Genomic DNA, 14,272 nt, shown 5'->3' with positions numbered 1-14,272 from the left:
CAAATGATTCGCGAACCAGCTCCGAACTCCCGAACTGACTCAAATGAATCACGCCCCGAACTCCCGAACTGATTCAAATTCGCGATCTCCAAACTGACTCAAATGATTCGCGAATCAGCTTTGAACTCCCGAACTGACTCAAATGATTCGGGAACCCGCTACGAACTCCCGAACTGATTCAAATAATTCGCGTTCCCCAAACTGACTCAAATGATTCGCGAATCCGCTTTAAACTCCCGAACTGACTAAAATGATTCGCGATCCCACACCGAACTCCCGAACTGATTCAAATGATTCGCGAACCCATATACGAACTCCCAAACTGTCTCATATGATTCGCGAACCCGCTCCGATTTCACGAACTGATTCAAATGATCCGCGAAGCTGCTCCGAACTCTTGAACTGACTCAAATGATTCGCGATCCCGCTCCGAACTCCCAAACTGGTTTAAATGATTCACGCTCCATACTCCGAACTAGGAAGAATTAGGAAGCGTGCATTGAGGGTCGCTCTGAAAAGCGGCAGTGAAGGCAAAGGATTAAAACCTCTATTAAAACAGATGTCCAAATGAATGTACCGGTACGCTAAAAGCACGTTCTGGGCGCACGGAGAGGTGGTGGTACGCTCAAGAGCTATATTTGGAAGTGGCGGTACTGAGTACCGGTGCGTACTGGCCCACTTAAAGCACTGGTGACGTGTATTCTTTTCGGCTCATTAAAAATTAATCGTGTCGCTACATTCTGGATCAATTGTAAAGGTTTGATAGAACCGGCTGGAAGACCTGCCAATAGAGCATTGTAATAGTTCAGCCTGGACAGAACAAGAGCTTAAACAAAGAGTTGTGAAGCATGTTCCGAAAGAAAGGGCCTAAACATTATATTATTATTATTATATTTTATTCTATTAACAGTTGAAAACATTTGTTAGAAATGTAGAAAAGTAACCAACTTTAATCAGTTACATTAATAAAGTAATAGAAATAGTTAAACTACTTATTACATTTTAATAACTTACCTATTACATTTCCAAAGTAACCTGCCACTACACACAAACACACAATTAAACAAGCTTATGTTTTACTTTATATATGTAGGCAACAATATATATTATACACATTGTATAATCAAGTTGAGTGCACAGACAATATTTTAAATAAAGACTAATAAACATTTCATAACAGGTTTGTATACAGGATGACGGACGTGGTGTGATGAAAAGGTTTATATAATAAATTTCCATCACATGATCACAGGAAACATTTTGAGACACCAGTGCCTATGAGGAAAGTATATTAAATCAGGAACTAATAGACAAGACTATCCTTATATCCATATGTAAGCAGTCTGTTTATGCAAAACATTATGTCCTGCTTAATGGTGTTTACAACTCTAAAAGCCTTCACAGAAAGCAGTCAGCACTAATACAGCACTTAGTATTTGTGCTGAGCACAGAGTGTAAACATGTCAGTGGTTCTCAGTGGAGCACAGTTCCTTTATTTATCATTTGTAGGTGTTAACAAGGTCGTTAACTTCCTATCTGATATTATTTAGATTTGTTTAACGTACTACTACACTGTGATCAAAAGAGGGAGCTGTTGCACTATTCACAAACACAGAGTGCAACTACTGAACAGAAACGAATTATTTATCTTTTAACTATGGACTAAAGATTAAGGAGTTGATTTTTATTCAAGGTTTTCAGCCCTTTTCTTTTTGTTATGTGAAGGTCACATTAACACTGAACTGAAGTTTATATGTTTATATTTTTATTCTAGGTATCTGATTTCATGATTATATAAATGAATAAAGCTCACAGTAACACTGAACTGAAGTTTATATTTTTATATTTTTATTTTAGGTTTCTGATTTCATGATTATATAAATGAATAAAGCTCACAGTAACACTGAACTGAAGTTTATATTTTTATAGTTTTATTTTAGGTTTATGATTTCATGATTATATAAATGAATAAAGCTCACAGTAACACTGAACTGAAGTTTATATTTTTATATTTTTATTTTAGGTTTCTGATTTCATGATTATATAAATGAATAAAGCTCACAGTAACACTGAACTGAAGTTTATATTTTTATATTTTTATTTTAGGTTTCTGATTTCATGATTATATAAATGAATAAAGCTCACAGTAACACTGAACTGAAGTTTATATTTTTATAGTTTTATTTTAGGTTTATGATTTCATGATTATATAAATGAATAAAGCTCACAGTAACACCGAACTGGAAAGTTTATATTTTTATAATTTTAAGTTTCTGATTTCATAATTATATAAATTAATAAAGGTCACAGTAACACTGATGATCATTTTAAGTTGATATATATATATATATATATATATATATATATATATATATATATATATATATATTCTAACTCTATAATAATATAAAGGTATGTACTGAAAAAGCACTTATTTAGTTTTTCCACTTTTAAATCATTTAATCAATGTATTTTATAGTTTTTTAATTACTAAAATATAAATGATAATGTCTTTAAAAGCGTGAAATAAACACGTTTCAAAATGCTAATAATTTATACGAATATCATCATAAAATAATTTATAATCAAGTTACTTGTTTAACAAAGACAAACCAGTGTCTGTAAAGAACGTGTTTAAACTAATATAAATAGTTATTTGTTAACGTTTTAAAAATCGATGTTTTTATTCTTTTATTCCAATCAAACTGTCAAATTAACTTTGTAGCCTATATGGCTTTGTATATGTATATTCTTTAGAAATAGCATCTAATATAACATTTTTTGATGGCTATTTGAAATATTGGATTATAAATATTGTTTAATTAGTCTGTTGTCGTTATTTTAATGTATTTCACTTGAGCGGCGGGGGGAAAAGCGCTAAAAATGAAGCGCGTATGGCAACGAGGCACAACCAATCACAGCTGACTATATGCGGGTCTAGCCAATCATAGGCGAGTAGAGGCGGGTCTATCAACAAGACCGAAGCAGTTGGAGATGTTGACCAATAGGAGCAGAGCGTGTGGTTTTACACACCGCTGAGGCGCAGGACTTTAAATCTGACGACAGTAAATCACGGCCAGAGCTGGAGGTTTACAATTTATAACGACGACGTGTGTTGTAATTCACACTGATTTTTTTGCCTTTAGGAATTTTCACACCCGTTTTATTTTGGATTTGGGCACTATCGACGATGTCTACCGTCCTGCTTTCCACCATCGCCGGGGAAAGACTGACCCGAAGGAAAACCGCTCCTCAGAGGAGCTCGGAGATTCTCCCGCTAACGTTACTGAAGCGCACGGAAACATGCCGAAATCTGTTCGGACCTGTGGATCACGACGAGCTAAAGCGAGAATTGTCTTCCAAACTTCGCGAAATATCTGAACGAGATCAGCTGAGGTGGAACTTCGACTTCGGCGAAGGGCAGCCGCTGGAAGGGGATTTAACATGGGAGGAAAGTCGAGCGGAAGACTGTCCGGAGTTTTACAGAGAAAGCACTGCCCTGTCAAAGAGAAATTTGATGGACTTTCCCACGACAGAAAATATCACACAAGTTCCCCCAAAATCTGGGGGTCCTTCAGTGATAGTTATGAAACAAAAGAACCAGCCAAACGAGTGTGACCGGGGGAAATTATCTCGCAAAACAGCCCAGACGAAGAGACTCGCAGACATGCGCATTACAGGTAACTAACCTTAAACAATAATACTAGTAACGTTAATTTAACAGAACAATGACAATATATTTTAAATAGATAAGAAAGTGTGCATGTTTGTAATGTTCTGAATTTCTTTTCTTGTAGATTTTTATGGAAAGAGAAAGAAAATGGACCGCGTCCATAAGGAAAGCAGAAACATGGAGTAAATCACGTCTTCTGAAGAAAAAAGTCCGTGTCTGTGAGTCACTGCGCGGTGGCGGGAAAACGCCGGAAGTAATGATGTCTCAGAGTCTGACTCACGTTCTTATGTGATAATGTGATTCTGGAATTGTAACGTTATTTATTCTTTGCTGTTTGTGTGATTTGGATTTAACCATATAGGATCAGCCCTGGTTGCTCTTTACAGTGTACAACTGATAAGTAACTTTAAATTAAAGTCAGGACAAGTAAGCCTATTTATTGTTATCAGCATATGTATATTTTGTAATGAAAAAAAGTTATTTATTCATTGTTTTTTCACTTTTACATGTCAACTGTACTTTGTGGTCTAAAATGTAGCTTTTTTTCTTGAGCAAAATCACAATCCTGAGCCATATTTGTCATTGTTGTGCAGAAGTTACTTCAATAAATGTGTAAATATAAACTTAAGTTGTGTCTCATCCAGTTTGTATTCTTTTCTCAAGCTAAAGATAGAATGGTTAAAATAACAGGCTGTTCTCAAAACTTTTATAAGCATGCACACGCTGTGCTGACGGGTTTTGTGAAACTGAAAACTAGAACTATTACCAAACACCTTGTAACTTTACAGTAAGAGCACACACTCAGGATAACAGTATCAGTTGGGTCATACTTAAGAAATAATATTTGAGCTTTCTAATTAAAAATGAATATTTTCTGGTTAACATCAGTAACAGAAACTTTAACTTTGATAACACAATAGTATGACTAATAACTAATTTTATATAATAGGAATAAATATGTTTATAAATAATTTAATTATTCTATTATAACTATTAATTTAGTATTGCGGTACAATAATATTTTGGATTATAATTATATTTTTATTTGAATTGTAGAAGTTTAGTAATTTTTAGTTTTATTTTTAGTTAATTTAGTACATCCAGTTAAACTTACAATGACAAATGTTGTTTTGGCAACTACATTTTTCAGTTAATGTATATTTTTATTTCAACATTTTTTTCTTACTAGTTTTAATTTAACTTTTACACGGCCTATTTATATAATAACCCTGATAATAAGATGATATATATTTTAACATTTTCATAACCGAAATTATGTCACTTCTCAAAGGACAGTGCCACTGAGGAACTGGATGTGTGTGTGTGTGTGTGTGTGTGTGTGTGTGTGTGTTAAAGGACTAAAATAATGGATAGAGAAACTGAGCACACCGACTGTCAATTATACGGATGTTTGCAAACGTTTCGATTCTGAAAAAAATACAGAAATCTTGGAATTACTGTTAATATATTGACTATTTTCACGTTTGAATTTAATGGCAACATCATTTAAAACCAAGTTAATTATCCAAGGCAATAGCACAATGTATCATTACTGTCTGTCAGAAGCCCGAACCTCTTCATCATCAGCCTAACACCAGGATTAGAGGTTGGTTCAAATTGCCTTTGCAAGCACAACTCAAAGAAAGAAAATGCAGTCGGGGAGGGGAAGGGGACTGAATGTTTTCAAGACCACATAGAAAGAACAAAAGCAACTTTTAAACGAGCGGGACAGATGAAAAGAAAGGATAAGAGCGTGCCATCTCGCTTTGACCTGCAAATGAGCCTGAAATAAAGCTCTGTGAGGCGCGCGCTCCTCCTACATCTCTCCACTCAGCGCGCGCGGCCCCCCGCGAAACACCTTCTGGAGCGCGTGCTGCATACAAAAAGGACAGACCCGCTGCTGATCCGCTGAATATTCATGCGTGTTTAACATCTGTATGACAGAAAGCCCATTTTCACCCTTTAGCTGCGAAACAGCTGCGTACAAGTTGCGCCCGTCGTAGATTTACAATGTTACTATTATTTGAACGAATATAGTTCATACCAGTTTCTTCAAACTTAAAATTTCAAAGCTCTCCTAAAATGGACAAAGTAGGCTACTTAAACTACAAAAGCTTACCTGTACAAACAAGATAAAAGAAACACCAGATGAAAGAAGCAGTTGAATGGAACAGGAATGACATCTGACCTCAAGAACAACTGATGTGGTTTAGGCACATACAGGGATAGAAGTCACGATTTGGGGACCATAAGGGTCTGAAACTTAAAGTCTACATCAAAAACATGCCGTTTTGTAAATGTCAGGGAAATGCACATCAAACATAATTTCAGTTGCAGAGAGTAGTTGCATTCATTACTACAATATTTGTAAAACTGTGAAAATTAAATGAAATTATTTAATTATTTTTTACACTACACTGTACAGATAATATTATTTCCAGGGTATAACGATTTAAATAATTACATCACACAATAATTCACAAGAAATCCAAGAAACAAATCCATCATGGTATTTTAACTGTAAACCAGAGATGTGTATAACAACACCTTCAGGGCCACTGCAGGCTAAATGTGTGCCCATAAGCAAGATTGTATTGTTGTGCCCCCCTTCCTCAAATATGATGATGGAAAAAAAAAACTACTATAGGGGTGAAAAAAACTTTAATCAAATAAAAAACTAAATGAATAAATTGTATTATTTACAAATCACAATTGTATCTCTCGACATTTACCTGTGGCTATAAATTTATTATGACTCTAATTTACTTTATAGTCTCAAGCATTCAGAAATTATGCAAAAGGAAATTAAGCAGTTTTACTATGATACAACAAACCATGGTTTATTTTTGTAAGGGTTTTGATATGCACGTTTTTTTTTTTTTTTTGTTGAAGAAATTATTAAGCCTGTGTCATCTATAGCAAAAAGGTGGCCAAAAATTAAAGAGTAAGTGAAATATTTCAATTAAATGTTTGGTCAGTAGCCTAAGGATTTGATTGTCATGTAAGTGTATCAGCAGCAATCACATGGCATTTGTAATAACATGTACATAAATTGTTTATTTTGTATTTGCCTACATTATGTATTTTAACAGTGTTATTATTAGCCAATCATTATTGCCTCATTATTTTTTATATAATGCATTTTAAGTCATTTTAAAGGCTATCTATGGCTTAGGTCTGTTTTATAGCAACAACAATAACAAAAAAATATTACAGTATGTTAATACTTTGTAAACTATTATTTGAAGTAACAAAACAATGGTTAATTTGCAGTTACCATGGCTACAAGAACGATGATTTGTGGTGTTATTGTTAAAACCATGGGTCATTTTCGTAAGGGAACCTAAAAAAAAAAAAAAAACTTTCAGGAATTTGCCTGAAAGTGATAAACGGTCCTCGTTTTTACTTAAATGAATTATACTTTATTTCAATATATATTAAAAATGTATAAGGTGTGCATTGTAGCTGACACCTAAATGATCACATTACAATTGTTTTATGACTGCAAGTCTTTCTCCTCAAATGCTATTGCTTCAAATTTGCGTTTGAGCCCATGTGAAAGAGTAGCATAATTTACATAACTTACATTTATATCTGAATATATGTCATAGTTCGAAGCGGGTTCGCGAATCATTTGAGTCAGTTCAGGAGTTCGGAGCGGGATCGCGAATCATTTGAGTCAGTTCGAGAGTTCAAAGCGGGTTCGCGAATCATTTGAGTCAGTTTGGCGATCGCAAATCATTTGAATCAGTTCGGGAGTTCGTAGCGGGATCGCGAATCATTTGAGTCAGTTATGGGGATCGCAAATCATTTGAGTCAGTTTGGGAGTTCGGAGCGGGATCGCGAATCATTTGAGTCAGTTCGGGAGTTCGGAGTGGGTTCGCGAATCATTTGAGCCAGTTTGGGGATCGTGAATCATTTGAATCAGTTCGGGAGTTCGTAGCGGGATTACGAATCATTTGAGTCAGTTTGGGGATCGCAAATCATTTAAATCAGTTCGGGAGTTCGGAGCCGCATCATTTGAATCAATTCGAGAGTTCGGAGCGGGTTCGCGAATCATTTGAATCAGTTCGGGAGTTTGTAGCGGGTTCGCGAATCATTTGAGTTCTGAGCGGCATCAAGAATCACGAAAGATTCGCGCTCGTAAATTTTCAAATTGGCCATAACCTTTAATTCGTTGCTGCCAACTGGGGTAGATCCGCCCCTGAAATGCACCAACATATTTGTTTTGAAATGTTTCAGACTGTTTTCGCTGCTAAATAGTGTCGAATCTGTGCTTATTTCTCTCCTGAGTCAAACAAGACAACCTTTTCACTAAAGAAAGCAATATTATGTATAGAAGACGAAACCAATTAGGAATAAAAAACGTCTTGATGGATTTGTTTCTTATAAACATGAATCTTTTGGCTTCACATAACATTAATTTATAGATAGTGTGGATTACTTGTGGATTATTGTGATGCTTTTATCAGCTGTTTGGACTCTCATTCTGACAGCACCCATTCACTGCAGAGGATCCATTGGTGAGCAAGTGATTTAATGCTACATTTCTCCAAATCTGAAGAAGACACAAACTCATCTACATCTCGGATGGCCTGAGGGTGAGTAGTAAATATTCAGCAAGTTTTCATATTTGGGTGAACTATCCCTTTAGATTGTTAGATAATGCCGAGAAGGATTTCTGTTGTGGGACTAGACAAAATTTACATCTTACAAAGGGATACAGGCAGTTTTTTCTTGGTTACTCTAATCAGTCTCACAAACAAAAGCATCAAAATTCTGCATTAAAACATGAAACATTATATACTCATGAAAAGTGCTTATATGAACCATACCTAGATGTGAGGACAGAGTGAAATGACAGGGCAGGTGTCGTCCCTCATGAGTGCTGGGGTCTCCAGTCTTTCTCAGCCACTCCACAGCTGCGTCTCCATGGACACCAGCTGGCCAACCACATCCAGCAGGGGGAGGGGCCAGAGAGAGTGTAGATCACCAGCTGACACACTCACTCAAGCATATCGAATCCAACCAATCAGTGACGTCAGAATGTTGACTCACGTGATCAAGCATTAGTTATGAACTAGTAACTCACCATCTGACCACATGTCTCTTCCTGGGAAAACTCTCGTCTGTATAATTAATGATATTTACTTTAGTATATACCAATATAGTGTTTTTTATTATTATTATTTTGTAATTTTGTTGTTTTTATCATTTTATTAAACTTTGTTTTTTTTGTCTTTAATTGATATTTGTTTATTATTTTTTAGTTATTTTAGTAGGCTACTTCCGTTTAAGTTAACATGTACTTTATTTAAAAAATAGTTTAGGTCAATTAACCGTTATAACCCTGGTTGACTTGCATGATTAAATACAATTGAACAGAAGAATTAAATTAAGTTGTACAAATGTATAGAATTTTTTTCTGTGTAGTAGCCCAGTAAGGCCTACTGTGTTTACACACTGTAAAAAGTCGTAAAGAGTCTCTAATTTATTCAGGATTAAATAGAGTATATCTATTATACTTGAGGTTTTAAAAAGGTCTGTTGTTTTAACACACATATCATAAAAATAAAATAAAATAGTAACAATATTATTATTTATAGAATCTGAGGAGACCTGCTGGAAATTACCCTATAGCGCCATCTGCTGATGCTTACAAAATACATTGTGTTACAATTTAAAATGGGCTACCATTTGTCCATTTTCTAAGGGAAAAACATATTTTCTAATTACTTTTTTATATAAGAGGAGACTAAACATGCATTTATTCGCACATTTAGTTGATATTATATTCACATATTAATTTGGCAGGTGTTTCCTTTTATCGAAACGACTTGGATGTGATATGTGAACTTGGATGTGAATATTTTGTGCATGAACATAAAATATTCCAGTAGCATAAATATTACCTGATATTAACTTTTCTAATGAAGGATAACTTTACCTATCCAGTAGACTACAACTTCAAGTAGCAGAGAGCTTCTGTTTAGTGTGAATTAAGTCGCAGAACCTGATTTTACCAAGTGAGAAATGTTCCTGGGACAACATCGTTGTTGACCCTGGAACAACATTGTTATTAACCAATCAGATTTGAAGAACCAGTTTTTAGATTTTGTGAAATTTACGCTTAAAATCAGTGTTTGGTGCTTGTACATCAGTGTCATTCATCTATAATTTTCTCTGATTTTAGGGATTACTCATGGTTAAGGTTAGGTTTAGGTGTAGGGATATGGTTAAGAATATATTTTTGTAGTAAAATGTTGTTCCAGGGTCAACAAAATATGTTGACCTAGGAACACATCGAACTTGGCAAAATCAGGACGTGCGAATTAAGTCCTTGATCTGTACTAACTGATAAAAAAATATACCAAGTCTGATGTCTTACCTGTTATTAAAACTGGGCGGGAGCTGAAAGCCATCCAGTAACTACCATTAGCATCATTACAGAGCCTCAAACCATGCTGAAGGACAAGATTGTCCCTCAGTTCTCTCAGATCGGCTGCATATAGACATCTGCTGCTGCAGAGGGTAATTTCAGTTTGTGGGTGTTTATGTGTGTGATCCTCCCTAATGTGGTTGTGCTCAAACCACGGGAGCTAAAACCCTCCTGCTAAAAGGAGAAGAATCTTACTGAAACTCTAATGAAGGAACAGCAGACAGCAGCAGAAAACAGAAGCTGTGATACAAAAAAATCTGTTTCAGAACAATACAGAGTTTTCCACAAGAGGTTATCACTGCTGTCCTTGAGCACAGTAACTAACCCGGGGCTGCTGCATGGGGACAGTGCCTGTAATAAGTGCACTGTAAATAGCCTCAGATAAAAGTGTCTAATTTTTGGACATGTTAGCATGCATGCTGCGTTACAAAACTGCTAGAAACCCTGAAGTTGCAGAGTTTTAGATGCCAGAGAATGAGACTTTAGCTGGAAACAACAAAGTCGATAACCTTGCAGAAGATCGGACTCTTAATTTACACTTTTGTACAGTTTTTTAACCAATGATCTTATTGCACAAGTCAAAACATATTTTACATCTGCTATATTGTGATTAGTCAGTGTATTTGCCTATAAAGCATGAAAAAAACATGAATATTGGGGGTAAAATATCTATATAATTTTTTACTTTGTATATAGAGTTTTTTTTAAGCATGTATACATATATACATATATATATATATATATATATATATTAGGGATGCACGATAATATCGGCACAATATCGGTATCGGCCGATAAAAGCTTAAAATGACCATTATCGGTATCGGCCGATATGAATATTTCTGCCGATGAGCCAAACCGATATTCTCCAAGTGAAATAATTGACCTGTTTTTCAGATGTGAATGTCTGTCTACATTTGTAAAATAATACATTTATGATAGAATCAGTACAGAAGAGATACATGGATTTCTCTTCAGTAAAATTAAAGTTTAAATATATCAGTATATATTTATATATATATCGATATCGGTATCGGCATCGGCCAAAATTATTTTGAAAATATCGGCATATCGAATATCGGCCAAAATCCAATATCGTGCATCCCTAATATATATACACACACATACACACACACACACAAATGTACATGTACAGGTGATGGTGACATAATTAGAATATCATCAAAAAGATTTATTTCACTAATTCCATTCAAAAAGTGAAATTTGTACATTATATTCATTCATTACACATATAATTATGATTATAATGATATAAAGATATTATGATATAATTCATTATATAATTCAAATGTTTATTTCTTTTAATTTTGATGATTATAACTGACAACTAAAGAAAATCCTGCAATGAGAATTGAGAGGACAAATTTGCTTAATTTTCATAAATGTAATATTTTTATTTTCTTTTAAATTTGATATAAATTACCCAGACATGTTCTTGACGTTTCATGAGATTCACCCCAAATTGCCTGTTTATTAATAAAAAGAATAATAGCATGACAAAGCCATATCTATACAGATATAATATTAAATCTACATGTAAACATCAAAAGACCTCTGAGATTTAATTGATAGATCAAATGAAGAATCAGCAAAAGTCCACACATATGAGAAATAGTCTCCGACTGACAGGCAGAGACAGGCCTACATGTGTGTGTGTGTGTGTGTGTGTGTGTGTTAACTGCTCTTTAATTGAGTCCCTCCACATCTGTGTCCACTCTGTATCCTGACTGAAATAGAAGGGGAGTGAAGGCTGGCAAACAGCTCTGTCATTTAAATGACGAAAATAGCAGTAGAGCTGGGAGGGTCAACCGCTGTAAGCACAGCCGAACATTACAGAGACACATGAGAACTAAACCACAGCATCGCTTCAGTCTCTCTAACAGGAGAAACAAGCTCTCAGAAAACCTCACAGCAACATCAAGTCATGTTAACCTGCTCCTCATAACCAACAAACGTCCCTACTGAAAAAACTAAACAAAAAAAAACAAGTTTCCATGATTTATGCTGGTCTCCAACCCAGGCCAAGATTGTGTTCCAATCTGAAAAGCGGCCAAAAAAGATTAGCCTGACAAGACCAGGAGAGCAGTAAAAGGATTTCTCAGCTGGGAATTTTATACATCCCTACACTATTAATAAAGGATTTTTGTGCCTGCAAAATTTCGGTGACAACTTCACCAACGTGACCGTCTTTAATTATTTTATCCCACTGGTGACAGAAATCTGTTCAAAGAGACCCGTGTGGAAAAATATTGAGGACATTAAATACTTTATTAAATACAGTTGAGCCAATTTACTTCACAAAATTGAACTGGGTAGATATGAGATAATATACAGTACATTAACATTAATTATGAAAAAGAAAAAAACAAATCTAAATAATAATAATTTCATCACACAGCTGAAGAAACGGTGCTGGTGAAGTGGAGAGAGGGGGAACAGTCCAGAAGGTTTGCAGGAGCTTGTGTTGGTGGGATTGTTCGTGTCGCTCTGTCTACCTGCTGAAGAGCTTCATGAAGCTCTGGAATCCGTCTTCACCGAAGAAATCAAAGGTTCCCTCTGAGCTGCCCAGATGAACCACGAGCAGGACCAGCAGACCCAACACCAGCAGAGGAATCAGCAGATTCCAGCCCGATGCCAGAATGTTGTACCACTTGGCCTTGTCTGAGCATTCCTGTGCTGCACGCAGGTCGCCCAAAGTCTTCTGATCTCGAGCCTGAAAACACACAGACGCAAAATGGAAATGAGTCATGCTTTTACAATCAAGGTTCTTCAATGGTTTCCTTGCATTAGGCCCAGCAAAAATCTTTCTAGCCTTATTTACTTAACAGCTCTTTTAGAAATACAGATTCTGTATTCACAGCAATGGTTTCGTGAAGAACCAATAGATGGGAAAGTATCTTTAGATTACTAAAATGTTCTTCACACTGTCAAAAATATGGTTCCTTTAAGAACTGTTCACTGAAAGGTGCTTTGGTAAACCACAGATGGTTCTCTGGAACCTTTTTGTTTTTAAGCTGTACATCTCATCTCTGTAGGGTTCTTGAGCTGCTTTATGGTTCTTTGGAGATCAAAAAGTTCTTGTTAGTTCCTTAGATGGCATTTTTGGTTTCTTTTTAAAGTATCAAATAGAGAACACCTTGACGGTCTTCTACAGGACTTTTTAAATTTCTATTTAGAATCTTGGTGCTCCATCATGTCATCCAGGAATATTTCTGAACAGGTTTGAAAGCCACAAAGACATTGGTGTTTGAGCTCACCTTGATGGAGTAGATCAGGGCCATGAATCCCAGGCAGCAGAAGTTGACGTAGAGAGTGTTACAGAGCGACCAGATCAGGTAGTCGTTTGGTGGCTTCTTGCCCGCATGGCTCATGTTGACCACCGTGGAGCCGCCAGCCTTACGGCCGGACTTACAGTTAGTGAGCGGCGTGCAGTCATTCATGTAGTTGTATGTGGCGTTATCCATCCTTGGAGGTCAGGGGTCGAAACTCCTGGGAGAACCTGAAGAGGAACTACTGAGGAGAAAGATCAGGACACTTCTTATACACACTGCAGATAGGTGGAGTCAGAGACAGAGCGATGGAGAGAGAGGACAGTCATTATGTGGTTGCTGCTGCCGAGATCAGGGCAGGGTGCTGCTTCTATACATGGACCACTTTCAACAAAACCGCTAGGTTTGTCAAAAACGCATGGTTATCATTTTAGCAGACTGTGTTATTAAAGAATTTGAAATAATGCCTAAATATTCATTAATAAAAATTTAAACGTCTTAGTGGGTTACAAATGTTACGTTACTAGATGTCTGATCCCTTTTTATTTTTTAGGGGTAAGTAAGAGTGTTTCACCTTTTTCTTTAGACGGTAAACTACAGAGAAGAGTTTTAAGAGGATAGAAATGTAGCTGTACTAGAACCTGAATCTTAATCGGAGCACCAAAGCTCAAATGTTTAGGAAACGTGTGCTACAGATGTACATAAAAACACCCCATTACATTAATTTTGGTCACCACTGTGTCCTGTTAGAAAATATTAGGCTCTTGGGTTCCTGTGATAGAAATTGGCGCCACCTACTGTGGAAGCACTTACAAAAACCAAAATTACAGAAGTTATCTAAAACATATAACGTTTTCTTTCTTTAAACAG

At 35.8% G+C, this 14,272-nt stretch overlaps 2 protein-coding genes across 2 annotated transcripts; one reads left to right on the top strand and one right to left on the bottom strand.

Annotated features, from left to right (window-relative positions):
- Nucleotides 1–2,675: 2,675 nt before the first annotated feature.
- Nucleotides 2,676–4,301, top strand: LOC127946687 (cyclin-dependent kinase inhibitor 1C). The gene is made up of 2 exons (XM_052543400.1): nt 2,676–3,680; nt 3,798–4,301. The coding sequence occupies exons 1-2, from the start codon at nt 3,191–3,193 to the stop codon at nt 3,857–3,859; spliced, it is 552 nt and encodes a 183-aa protein (XP_052399360.1). The 5' UTR covers nt 2,676–3,190; the 3' UTR covers nt 3,860–4,301.
- A 7,169-nt stretch (nt 4,302–11,470) lies between these two features.
- Nucleotides 11,471–14,262, bottom strand: LOC127947255 (interferon-induced transmembrane protein 5). The gene is made up of 2 exons (XM_052544249.1): nt 13,391–14,262; nt 11,471–12,846 (listed from the first exon to the last, which is right to left on the bottom strand). The coding sequence occupies exons 1-2, from the start codon at nt 13,595–13,597 to the stop codon at nt 12,625–12,627; spliced, it is 429 nt and encodes a 142-aa protein (XP_052400209.1). The 5' UTR covers nt 13,598–14,262; the 3' UTR covers nt 11,471–12,624.
- Nucleotides 14,263–14,272: the final 10 nt, after the last annotated feature.

The sequence above is a fragment of the Carassius gibelio genome, chromosome A25, assembly GCF_023724105.1.
Source record: "Carassius gibelio isolate Cgi1373 ecotype wild population from Czech Republic chromosome A25, carGib1.2-hapl.c, whole genome shotgun sequence".
In the NCBI taxonomy this organism is placed as follows: domain Eukaryota; kingdom Metazoa; phylum Chordata; class Actinopteri; order Cypriniformes; family Cyprinidae; genus Carassius; species Carassius gibelio.
This window is presented reverse-complemented; position numbering and strand designations above follow the sequence as displayed.

Excerpts from the sequence above, each read along its gene's own strand:
- LOC127947255 (XM_052544249.1), bottom strand. The coding sequence starts at position 13,597 with ATGGATAACGCCACATACAACTACATGAATGACTGCACGCCGCTCACT. Across the intron at positions 12,847-13,390 it reads CCCTGATCTACTCCATCAAG|GCTCGAGATCAGAAGACTTT; the intron begins GTGAGCTCAAAC and ends GTGTGTTTTCAG.
- LOC127946687 (XM_052543400.1), top strand. The coding sequence starts at position 3,191 with ATGTCTACCGTCCTGCTTTCCACCATCGCCGGGGAAAGACTGACCCGA. Across the intron at positions 3,681-3,797 it reads CGCAGACATGCGCATTACAG|ATTTTTATGGAAAGAGAAAG; the intron begins GTAACTAACCTT and ends CTTTTCTTGTAG.